Source organism: Monopterus albus, unplaced genomic scaffold, assembly GCF_001952655.1.
Source record: "Monopterus albus unplaced genomic scaffold, M_albus_1.0 scaffold92.1, whole genome shotgun sequence".
Lineage (NCBI taxonomy): Eukaryota > Metazoa > Chordata > Actinopteri > Synbranchiformes > Synbranchidae > Monopterus > Monopterus albus.
In genome coordinates this window covers 314,544-327,287 of record NW_018127972.1, presented here as the reverse complement: position 1 = coordinate 327,287, position 12,744 = coordinate 314,544, and the positions used below count along the sequence as shown (strand labels likewise).

General features: G+C 41.9%; 1 protein-coding gene across 1 annotated transcript in view; it reads right to left on the bottom strand.

Annotated features, from left to right (window-relative positions):
- Positions 1–4,897: 4,897 nt before the first annotated feature.
- hoxb3a (homeobox B3a) overlaps positions 4,898–12,744 on the bottom strand; it is a gene marked incomplete at its 5' end in the record, with an annotated part of 8,225 nt that continues 378 nt past the window's right edge. The window contains 2 exon segments of the mRNA XM_020608215.1: positions 4,898–8,375; positions 12,685–12,744. The exon segment at positions 12,685–12,744 is cut by the window's right edge and continues 135 nt beyond it. Coding sequence (XP_020463871.1) covers positions 7,504–8,375; positions 12,685–12,744 — 932 coding nt within the window.

The window sequence follows — 12,744 nt, the reverse complement described above, 5'->3', positions numbered from 1 at the left end:
CAAAAAAAAAAAAAAAAAAAAAAAACAACAACAAAAAAACCGAAACACATACACACCCACACGCACACTAGCACACGCACACAACACAATATGGCTTCTTAAAAAAATACAAGGAGATGAAAAAAACGCACAGGCATCAAGTCTCTTGACCGCAATGGCGTAAATGCGGTAGCTATATAATAATTGTGTATATTGGTGATATTACTAGCGTATGGGGACCTGGGTAGGCTAAACTGAAAAGCTATGGGACGAAATTGCAGCCAATTCCTGGTCATGTGACCAAAAACAGCCAATCCTGGGCCTGGGCCTGGCGGCAGCGATGGCTTTGGTAAGCGGCGTTATTATTTTTCCAACAAATGCTGTGGCAAAAAGGGCTGTATCACGGGATAGCTGCTCTATTGTTTTGTCTTAACGGGGGGGTGGGGGGGTGCTGACAAAAACCTGAAGGCGACCGATCGCCATGTGTGCAGTGTGGGCGATGCATCGCCACATCTCGACCCCGCGTTACACACAAACAATAGAGCATCTCAGACATTTTTTCGGTCCTCATGGGTGATGTAATGACGGTTACCTTTAAGTGAACAGAGCTGGCCAGCGCCGTTTACAATATGGCCCCTTCAGAAAAAAAAATACTGTTTACAGCACTCAGTTCATTAATCTTATAAAGTGTGACAAAGGCTGGGAAGCCCAGCGTTAGACACAGAAAACATGGAGAAGCTTTCAGATGGTGGTACATCTCAGGAGGTGAGGATGATGCAGTTTGTACTCAGCGATAGTGAGGATGAAGCAGATTTAACAGAGCAGGGAGGCACAAACTCCACTGCGAGGAGACAGGGGGCCTGTTGCTGTGTAAGTGCACTGTTTTGTATATTAAATCATTTATTTGAAATAGTTGCTGGAGATGTGTAGTTTTCTAAAGAAAGGGGGAAAAAAAATCTAAATATAGCCTCACAATACTAAAATAATCCTCACCCTCTGCACACAGGCTGTGAAATTCTTCTTGCAAGCTAATTTTCTGTCTCATCCTGTCGTGTGTGTGTTAAAATGCTCCGCGTGTTTACGCTGAGAGAGCGAGTTCACAACGAGGTCGCTCCGTGGCACTAGAAAAGGAAAAGGAGGGGGCTCCTATTTCTCCTCATAGTAACAGTAATAATACAGTAGCAATCATTTGAGTGCTAATAGTGAGTAGTGAAGGGTGCTGTGGTCTTCAGGCTTGACAGAACGCGCATGTAGATTCAGCACACGATAAGGAAACTCAGGAGTTTAGCGGAGGGTAGTCCGGGGAGCCCCGAGTTAAAAAAAAAAAAAAAGTGCGGTGATCAATCTTTCTCTCCGTGCAAAGATCCTGACAGCAGCTCCTCTCGCTCCGTAAATAACCAGAAACCTTCCAGTCTTTCTCTCTCCACCTCCCTGCTTCAAGTCCACTACTCTCCGTGTCTTATTATTTTTACCTCGCCTTTACTCCCAACAAATATGTACAGAAACGTCGTGGAAAGATATTTTATGTGTTAAAAAACACAACAGCTACCAGGGCCGGACTGATAAAGGCTGCCCCCTCGCTCTCTCTTTCCCATGCATTTGAAAAAGAGCCAGAAAAAGCAGAAATGTGTGTGGGAGTGAGGGCCATTGAGCGCAGCAGAAAGCGCAAGCAGTGAGTAGGCCGAGGCATGACACATACAGACACACACACACAGCCAACACAAGACACAAGCTGCTGACTGGGCTGCAGGGTCACAGCACTGCGCCGCAGCGGCTGGGTTTCTTTAGCTCATTTTTTTTAGAATGTCGGCATTTTGTTTAAAATAGATGTGTTTTGTGAAATTCCAAGAAGTTCTCCGGGAGCGTTGGTTCACAACAGAAGCTAATGTCGCGCCGCATGGGGACCACGGATTGCCTGCTGAAGAGTTTGGGGAGTTTTTATGTATCGGTTAACACAATATAATTTCATTGAATTATGTTTAGTTTAGATTTTTTAAATTGTTTTTTATGTTTATCCTATTTTATTTAGCCTAGCAACTGTTAGTTTGGGATTCTCATAGTGGTATGATAAATAATTATTAAATTCTTTTAATAATCAAATGTAATCTGTATTTAATTTAACCTGTAATTAATACTGATTGGTTGGTAGTACGTTGGTTGGTTCTAGGCCTAAATCGGATTTTAAAAAAGGAATGGTGCTACATAATATTTTTCACATTCATAATATTTTTTACATACTAATATATTGATTGTAGACCTTCTAGCCTATTCAATAAAAATACTTTATCCTTGTATTACAATTACTACTGGTTTAGACGTGTCCCTGTCTGACCATGTGTAGGACTGATTTGTGTGCTCAACATGGCGGGGTTATTAAAGTGCAGTTATCACTTCTGAACAGTGGTTTACAGCGGTGTGTGTACCTGTCAGTGAGCGTGTTCTGCAGTAGCCTAATAGCTGAACTGTTTTCAGCTGAAGCCCAGCCGAGCCCTCTGTCTGTTTTTATGAGGCAATAAATTAGATCCAATCTCTGCTTATTGGTGTTTTTATTGTCTGTTAGTCCAATGGAGATGTAAAGGGAAGTACGGTCGTTATTTATGGGAGCCTGATTTATGTCTTAAGTTTTATGCAGCTCTCAGAACTCCGAGCACCCCCACCCCCCCCCACAAATTTTTTTTAAAAACAGGGGGGGGGGGGGGGCTGTCCATGGCCACGTGACAGGGGAAGGTGGAGGCCTGGGGCTTCTTTTAGTCATAAACAGGAGGAGAGTCCCATTGTGTTTTGTGTATGAAGAAAGCTGAGAGGAGGGAAAAAGTTCAGTGGAGTTAGTTTGTCTCACTTTGGCCCCAAGTTGTGGTCACAGGTGACCTATTTTGGGTCTGCTATCCTCTGTTTCAAGAGTGTAACCAACTTGCAGCCCAAGAATGAAAATTAACTTTCTGATTAAGCACAATAGAAAAGAAACTAGAATACAGGGCGCTAACAATCAACTGTCAGTTATTAAATGCAATAATTCAAATGGTGAAAAGATGTACGTAGTCAAACCAGGGATAAGCTTTAGAGGAAATCTATCAAGGAGACTGCATGTGTTGTACAGTTTGATAGGTTCCTCTTGTCTGCTTTTGGTTTAGGACCCCAAACACCTCGCTCATCACTTTCAGAGAGCCCCAGCTGAAAAGGTGCTTTTGTAAAAAATAAAACCACTCAGAACTGGTTCCTAAACACTCCTGAATCCAACGGGGATTCTTGGAATACAGAGAGGAGTGTTAATGTAGAGGAGCAGGTTGTTCTCATGAACTATCCAGAGGTCAGACAGGGTTTCAGAGTCCTGCTCTAAGGCACTCCAGTAGCATGGGTTGCATGTTTGAGGGGACTGAATCCAAACCACCTTACTGCCATTTTGCCACTCCAAATATCTGATCAATCTAACATGGAAAAAATCAATTTTATCATATCAAATTGTAGCCTTAATCATTTTCCCTAACTGACCCTTAAATGTTTTCTTCAGGAGCAGTGACAGTGATCACTGCTGAATAGATCTGTCAGATGCAATACTGATACTGTGAGGGTACATTAAACGGACACTGATGCAACATTTCTGAGTGAGCGTGAGCTTCTCTGGTGCTGGAAACGAACTCTGAACAATGATCATATCATTTATGTCAGTGTTTCCTTTTGTAGAGAAGCTGAACTGTGAACAAAAAAAAAATCCAGTGTCAGGTTGTCGCACATTAAGAATAGAGAAGCTGAACTGTGAACAAAAAAAAGGTTGTCGCACATTAAGAGTTCTTGGATGACATTGGTATCAGTGCATCTTTGGTGCTGTTAACTGGCATGGTATGAAAAACAGCCACCAGCTAAATAGTAGCATAACAATCTAGTTTGGTTAAACAGCCTGACTACCAAGCACATCAACGTTTGCCCAAAATCTGTGGAGTTTGTGAGGCACAGAGGAAGGAGCACACTTGAAGTGTACCTAAAGGTTAAAAAATGTTTTCTTTGAGTGTCCAACAGGTTACGTGACTCTAGGCTTCACGTTTCTGACAGTGATGATCATTCATCACCGGCATCAGTGTCAGCTTGTACCTGAACCAGAAACCTGCTGTGAGTCACACCATAAGCAGCATTTTGTTCCCTAATGGTTGAATGTGACCTAATGTTGAGGCACTGTGCATGTACAGTATGTCTATGAAAACATATTTCTGATTTATTGTTACTTCTACAGGATTTAGTCATGTGTTGTATCTTCAAAATGTTCCTATTAGTATTTTAAAAAAGCAGTCATGGGCTCGGCTTCTTTGAATCGATGAAGATAGCTGGATGATTTTAAAGAGGAAGAAAGTGCAGCACTGTTTTAGATGAATCTGCTGAATCTGCTATCTACGTTATCATACCTGTAATGTTATAGCCCAAAGTGGCACTCGACAAAAAATAAAGTTAGTTGACTTCTAATTCTGCAGTGAAATAATTTACATATTTCACACTTTCTGATTGTTGCCAGCGGGAAGCAGCAGGAGTGGCCCACACAGTGGCAGGAGCCCAAAGGCTTGTATGTTGCCATAACAATCAGTTCAACTGGTGCAGGCAGGGTTTCACCTGACAGTGACACTGTTTTAGAAACTGCATTTTTAGATCTGGTGAGTTTTGAGGAAAAACTGACGCTAGCTCTGAATAACATAACATTTTATTAAAGAATTGTTCGACAGACAACTCTCTCAACAATGAAAGAAAAAGGCGCTACAAAGGACAAAGAAAAAAATTGTTTTTCTCCAAAAAAGACTTGTTCTTTTTTTTTTTCCAGCTAATGGTTTGTCTAAATCTTCAGACTATGCAAGGGTGGGTCACCAAACCCCATCCTTGCTTTTTTTCCCTGTACAAGCCAAGACATGTATGTACAAGGGTTGTTTTAGGATTTAGGAACATAAAAACGACGTATTTCCTTCTAAAATACAAGAACTAAAAAAATGTAACTTCAGTACAATGGACAAGAAGAAAGACAATGTTTTTTGTTCTTTCATAACAGGTAAATACTAAAAAAGTACATTTTTTCCTCAATATAAATACATGAAGGATAAATAATAATAATACAAAACAGAAAGTCTTTTTAAACTGGCTATAACAAATAAATATTTATATATGAATGTTCACTTGAACACACATTGGCGAAAGACGCTTTGATTGGAGGGCCTTCCGTCTTCAAAATAAGATTTTATTATTATTATTTTTTTTTTTTTACCTTTAACCATCAAAATGTAAACTCTAAGTGCAACAATGATGCCCAGATGTGAAAGGCAGATGTGTAGATCTGCACTTTTAAAAAAACATACATCAGGTTTACTTCCAGAACATCAGTGAGCGCAGTGAGGGTCCATCACACACAGTTGGTTTGTAAGAAACTGGTGGGTGTTGTCCCAAACTGCCCTCATTGACAGCTCAAACAAATAAACCCCAGTTGTTTTAAAAATGCCTGATATACACCAGCTCAGATTTCTGGGACATGCATTTTTGTTCAAATATATACCCTGTATCCACGTTAAAAGTCAAGATATGTGAGAACAAAACAAGACAATATAAAGTGTGGAAGCAATGGTGTCCGCTAATGTAAGTGAACTCTTCCAAAGTGATAGAGGGAGAGAGAGAGAGAGAGGAGGGCAATGACTTACCCAAGCTTAAATAAATAGTTCTCCACTCTTATTATTTACCCTGTGTCAATCATGTGCTAAAATAAGAACATTAAAAATGTCTCTTGTGTCCTCTCATGTTTGTTTGAAGGAGTCAACAGCTGGTGTAACCGGGCTGTGGGTGTGTGTCAATGAAAGGAAGCTAGCTTAGCATTGCTGTGTGTGTGTGTGTGTGAATGTAGCACACACATGTGTGTCTATGGGAGCTAGTTTAGCCTTTGAGCTTGTAGCTTCTTAAACCCTGTTAGAGTGATGGCGAGTGCATGTGTGGTGATGGACGTGTATAGGAATTGTCTGTGGGGGATTGTGGGAAATTTAGCCTTCTTCAGAAGCCACATGCTGCCTCCACAGACAGTAGGCAGTGGGGTCAGTAGTGACTCAGTCTGGATGGACAGAGGCAGGTGTGACAGGAGGCAAGAAGAGACAGTGAATGGTAGACCATCCAGTGGTTGAGTCCTGCCAGCTCCAGCCATATATTTCAGTTCTGCTGATGGAGAAGCAGAGCCCTCCGCAAACAGTAGCTCAGCTCGGTTCACAACAACATGTGCTGCCTAGAGGGGGAGAGAGCTCAGCATCATAAATCTAACCACCTCGTTAACTGCCCATTAAAATCTCAACTATTTCATTTACCAAGCGGGAGAGCTGTTTGTATATGTGTGTGTCTTAGGGGGCAGATTTTATTATCAAAGTATCATTTTAAACCACATACTAACTTGGATAGATCTATTATAGGCTTTTTTTTTTTTGCTACATACTAACTGAACTGCTGCAGTTTGCTCTGCAGATGCAAATATAGTTTGAATTTCTAATGATGCATTAGAAATTCAAGGAGGAAGACGTTTGTAACAAATCATACTTTTTTATTTTCCTAACTTAAATATATAACGCTTTACAGTGAGAAATTTTTCTTTCATTGTGCATGGTTTTCTTTGTGTCTGTGTGTTAGAAGTAGTTTAATCAAAAACTGATATCTCAACCTTGAAAGCAGTAGCTATGTTTGAATATTGCAGTTTTCCGATTGACTCTGCAGTAGATTATCAGACTAATGAATACTGACTAAACAGTGGTCCTCATTATAGACCTTGTTATGCCATTCAGCTGTCAATATGTCTCTGCACCAATGCCACAAGACAGGCTTCCAGGAGACATTTATTGCAGGGAAGAGGGGGTGGGCAATAAATTGACAGTTCACCTTGTCTCCATGCACGCCTACATGCCTTCTCTGCCCTGGGACTGAGAAACACAGTCACAATACTGTGTCAATTCCTATACAAAGATCTATAAAAATAATTGTAAACATGAGTAAAATGAATTAAGAGTTCTACAATAAAAATTAAGTTGCTGACAGTGTACTCTACAACAGTGTTTTGAATGTGTGCATATTAAACCACCATGTTTTTCTAATCTTTTTTTTCTTGTATGAGGATGTAAAGTTATAACAATTAGGCAGCTATACTGGGTTCAGTGCTTTGACAATGCAGGCAGGATGTGTATTTGATCAGTTGAAAGGTTCGGGTGCATCACAGCTATTATATAACAGCAATAACCTCTGTCTTGCTAAAATTAAGTGAACTACACTTTGAAGGTGGCAGTGAAATATCTGGCCCTAATCAGACTTGATGGAGCTCTTTATGAAAGCAGTGGAGACAGGGTGGAGCCGTTTGCCTTTCTGGCTGTAGAGCACAGGACTAAACCACTGGATGACACCTGTCTGTCTTGTTTCATCACTCCTGCCATCCCATTGCAACAGTTGAGTCGCCCCTTGTTAAGTTAATGAGTCACGTTGTGTTACTTGTTGTGTCGTCTTCACTATTTCCTACGTTGTCATTTTGTTCCAAACCTGCTACAGATGAGTGAGCTTGGGTGCTTCCTGGATTCTGCCCTGAGTCGAGGTGTGGTGCGCCGACAGCTCGGTGTACGTCGGGTGTGTGGGTGGGTCACAGGGCCCCGGGGGGCCCCCTCCACCCACGTGGTGCTGGTTGGTGGCCGACATGGGCCCTGCGCCATTGTAGTCCATGGTTTGATGGTGGGGCGGCGTGGGGCCGAGGTGATTTAGCCCATACATGGAAGGCCCTGAGCCAGGCATGGGTTCCACATAGCTACCACCACCCACGTAGACTGGACTGGCCTGCATGTTGGTGGGAGTCCCGTAACCGGCACTGTTGGCCTGCACAAGGCTGTGGTGGGGATGGGGGTCACCGTAGTCTGGGTCTGGGGCACCATACTTCTGCTGGGAGGGGCAGCCCTTCATGGGAACATTGGAGTAGGCAGTGGACATGGAGTAAGACACTCCCTGGTGGGGCTTGCCAAAGGATGGTGGAGATGGCGCATCATAACCTGCTCCCCCTCCCCCACCTCCCCCTCCCATGGGGTGTATTGAGTTGAGGAAGCTGGCAGAGGACTGCATGGGCAGGGGCGGGGAGCCAGTCGGTGATGGCCCTCCAGAGCTGGAGCTCAGGCCCTTGGACTTCTGGTCCTTCTTGTACTTCATGCGTCGGTTCTGGAACCAGATCTTGATCTGGCGTTCGGACAGGTTGAGCAGGTTTGCCATCTCCACGCGTCGCGGCCGGCACAGGTACCGGTTGAAGTGGAACTCCTTCTCCAGTTCAACCAGCTGGGCGCTGGTATATGCCGTACGAGCCCGCTTAGATGAGGCAGACGATCCGCCAGTAGGACTCTTCTCCCCGCTGCTGCCACTTTCAGCTCCTCCTGATGCTGAGGACAGAAAGAACATTTTACTGAGACAAAGCATGTAAGAAAAAACTGAGTGATGAAATGAAAAAGTGGAGGATATAAAGAGCAAGCAAACAAAAACCTAGAAAAGTGAGAGGGTGAAAATGTAGGAAATGTACAAAAAAGGAAGAAAAAGGAGGAAACAGGTGAAATGAAAACAAAGCAAAGTCAGAAAGGTGAAGAGAATAAAGCACAATCAGCCTGCATGCTGGAGGAAATTGAAAGCATTCAGGTTCTTAATAAAGCAGAAGGGGGTCCAGGCAGACCGGCTGAATTATCCCTTGATATTAGTTGTCAACACTTCATAACAGTGGCAGTTATTAAGAGACGGAAGCCCTTGTGCTTGCTGAGGGCAGATAAATTGCATCCCCCCACACCCCCACAGCAACAGCAGCTGCAGCACAAGGACTACAAGCAAGACACAAGTTGACCTGTATTCTCTTCAATCAGCTCACCATGAAAAGTCACACTTCTTAAAACATTTGGGCCATAACACTGACATCTACACGAGCTGCAAGGAACTGAGAGACTTTCTCAGAGAGGAACATCAGTGCTTCTGAGGATTATGTCAAAAAGCTGTGAGAAACAGGATTTTTTCTACTAATTTTGATTTGATTCTAGTGTTTTGGACACCAGTGGAAACCTGCTACCTACTGGCTCACTGTAAGTCACTCTACGTGAGTGCAAGTGACAAATGTAAATGGCAACGTACTGTATATGCTTCTCTCAGCAGGAGGCTAATCATTTTACCACAAGTCCACAGAGTCTTCTAAACCTCAATTCCACCTGCTGCGATAATACCGAACAGGACTCCAGATGACAGATAGTTTAGGATGTTTCATCATCAACATCAATGTCTACCAGCCACATAAACAGCTAAACCACAAATATATAAGCTACTGGCACTGAGCTGTCATTATTAAGGAATAGTCCTAAGTCCCTTTTACATACTGTGTATTTTACTAACAAAATGAAATGTTAAAAAAAACAAATTAACTTTTGAAAGACCAAATGCAAAATCAGGTGTAAAATTCATAATCTAGGTTGTCCACAGGAGAAAAGAACAGGCTTTTCTGCCTTATTTCCCAAATCACTGCTGTTCTTCAGCAATGAGAGAAGGGAATGAAACTTAGACTACAGTTTATTGCAGCTTAGTTTTATTTTCTTAGCTCTGGCCATCAGTTGTATAATGATAACTGCTGAGATGCTGGAACGTGGCAATATCAGTAAAATATGTCCTATGGGTGAATGAACATGAGTTATCCTACAATCAGACAGGCTGTAAACAGTATTCTCACCTTTATTAGGTAAATCTAGCTAAAACGAGTACAGAGTAATACAACAGTCCTGCAATAAATCCTACCTCCAGGAAGGTTATAAAGTTCAATTTTAGTTTATGAGGTGCTGATTCAGCTTTATGGTTGTTCTGAAGGCTGTTTGTTGTGCTGTTAAATTAGGCTGCATCACACTGAGAGGTGTTTCTAATATTATGTCCATCTCACTTATAACAATGGGGGTAAATAATAGAACAGCAGGGCAAACTACATCTTTCAAAGTGCTCATACAGTTGAAACAACACCTCTCTGAAACAGGTTTGAACATCATCACCTCCCAACAGGAAGGATGCCTACGCTTTAGACGAGGCGTTTCTCGTTGACTTGGAACTGAGTATATATTTGAAGGTCGAACACAAAGTGAACAATGTTGGTTATCTGGGAGCCCGTTTACAGCCTGTCTGATTGTCTGATCCCAGAGTGTGTTGCTGCATTCTGAGATCCCAGCAACTATGTGCAGTGATATTATAATTAGAGAGCTAGTGACCAGAAATATTCAAATAAAGTTAAGTTGTAGTAAACTGTAGCTTTCCTCCAGTCTTTCCAGAGTGGTCATGCCTGGTAAAAGACTTAAGATGTCATTTTTTCCACATGAACAACATAAGCATGATATTGTTTCATTTGATCCCAGCATTTCTGAAGGTTTTGCGTGTGAAAATGACCAGAGCTGCTGAAGTAAATGGCTGTTACAGTTGGTTAACTTAAACACCAACACAGACTGGGTTTTTGAGGGGGTTTCATCTCGATGTTTATTCTACACTAAACAGTAGAGCTAAACTACAGAGCCTCCTCAGTCTCTGTGTATGTGTCAAATGCCTCTGTTACCAATACATCGGTATGTGTCTCTGTGTGTGCCTGCACTGTGTTCATGCTAATAGCTGATGCGGCACTGTTCAAAACCAGCACTGAGATCCTATCTCTATAATTCTATCCCTTTCTCAGTAGTATAAAAAGTTGACTCTAGTGTTATTTCTATGGACAGAGAGAGAAGGATGAGAGAGGTAGCATTATGTCATCTGTCTCACAGCGGCGTTCCACAAATGAACGTGTCAGATCAATAAATAGTCTAATCTCTTCTCAGCACTTTGTCAAACCAACTGGAAGCCTTTTGAAGACTCATATTCATTATGATAAAATATATGTTCTTATTAATAACTACCAATTCAAAAAAACATATCTTTCTGTCTGTTATCAATCAGATTATATTCAAATTTATCAACCTGCTGAATTTTTTTTTTTTTTTTTTGCACGTCATTCTCCCTTCTCTCGGAAAATCTATTAATCTGTTATCGTACAAGACATTTACATTCATCCTATTAATATCTTCCTTCTTGCAGTGGCTTTCCACGGAGGTGAGAAAATGCAGAGGAAGATACAAGAGATGGGAGGAAGGAAAGCAATGGGAAGGCAAATAACAACCAGAGGGTGGAGAGCAAGTAAACACACTAGAGGAGAAGGAAGGTGTACAGGCTATTGGCTGCAGGTTGGGGCAGCTGGTTAGCCAGACTGGGCAATAACTAACTATACTGTAACAAACTGCTCAGTTATGGCAGATGAAAATGTTAGCTTAAAGAGAACATGCCATGGAAGTTCCTCTACTGAGCTGACTTTTTACTTATAGTTTGACCCTGCATACCTTTCTGTCCTGCTAGACTGTGTTTTTAACCTTGGTTTAACAGTATTCAAGATACAACTTCTTATGCATTTTACAACTCTTTCATCAGCTTAAAGTGGGTTTAGGGGGAATCATATCCACCCACCCAACATTTCTGTGCAGCATCTTCATTATGGCACAAGTTGCAAGATGTGGCTGATGAGCACAGGCCTGTATACGCACAGTGTTTCTGCACCTGGCAAAAGGCCTGAGGATGTCCCTGCACTCAGCTGGGCTCGCCAAGAATTAATTCCATAATCTAACTCCCTTAAACTATAAATTGTTGGATACCGAATGAGCAAAAAAGAAACAACGCGCTCATTAGCTGGTATCTATGAGCTTTAGAGGTGCCACTAAAGTGTAAGGTTTTCTCTTCAGAATGAGCCAAGTTAGGTGCTTCCAGTCTTTATGCTGAGCTAGGCTAACCGCCTCCAGTCTCCATCTCTGTACTTGCCACACAGACATAACAATTGGATTCATCCAACTCTGTCTATTGGTAATAATATGCTTAAACTACTAAACAGCTACTTTGTGATGGATGCGTAATCTCTGCACAGAATGAATTCAGAGGTATTTTTTAATGATTAACTCAATTACTACAGTTAATGGCTGCGGAGGCACCATGTTTTCAGGCCTTGCCTCTGATCTTTGACCTCTTTTACTATTGGCTGCTTGACTTGAAAGCTAGCCTTCTGACGGGTTTTAGCTGCTCAATCATTTAACTCTAATAATATAAGTGTAAAAATGTAATACAGAACTACTTTTGCTTTTAGGAGATACAGCTCAGCTTTTATGCTAACATGCTTTCTGAGGGAGATGGTTAAATGCTTTAAAGAATTCAGCTCACCAGCCACATTAAATTTAGCAACAGTAAAATCAGCTTGGATTAGAGCAGGCGGACCGATCAGACACAAAGAAATAATAACTAGCTTAACTAGTTGCCTGCAGTCATCTCCCTGTCCAAACCAGTGTCTGTGGAAGTCCAGTTGCCATAATAGGTTGAGAAACCTTCTTAAATCCTCTGGAGACTTGGGCTTGAAAAGGATCTTAATAAGAGAGGTAAGGAAAGTGGGAAGTGGTGAAGGAGAAGGCGGGATAATGGAACAAATAGGTTAATGAGGAAAGAAAATGAAGAAGGAAAGAAACGTGTGGAGAAGAGAGGAGCTGAGGAAAAAAAATAATGAGAAGCAGAGACTGATGTTGGAGGTATAATTATTCTGCTATGCTATGATGTTACTGTGCTCCTGTGAGGCGCAAGTCAAAGCAAAGTCAGAAAGACAGAGACAGGTGTAATCTAACACACCGTTGCCAGAGTTGTTGCTGGGTGAACAGTTTTTCTGCTTGGTCGTCTGCCGACACTCTT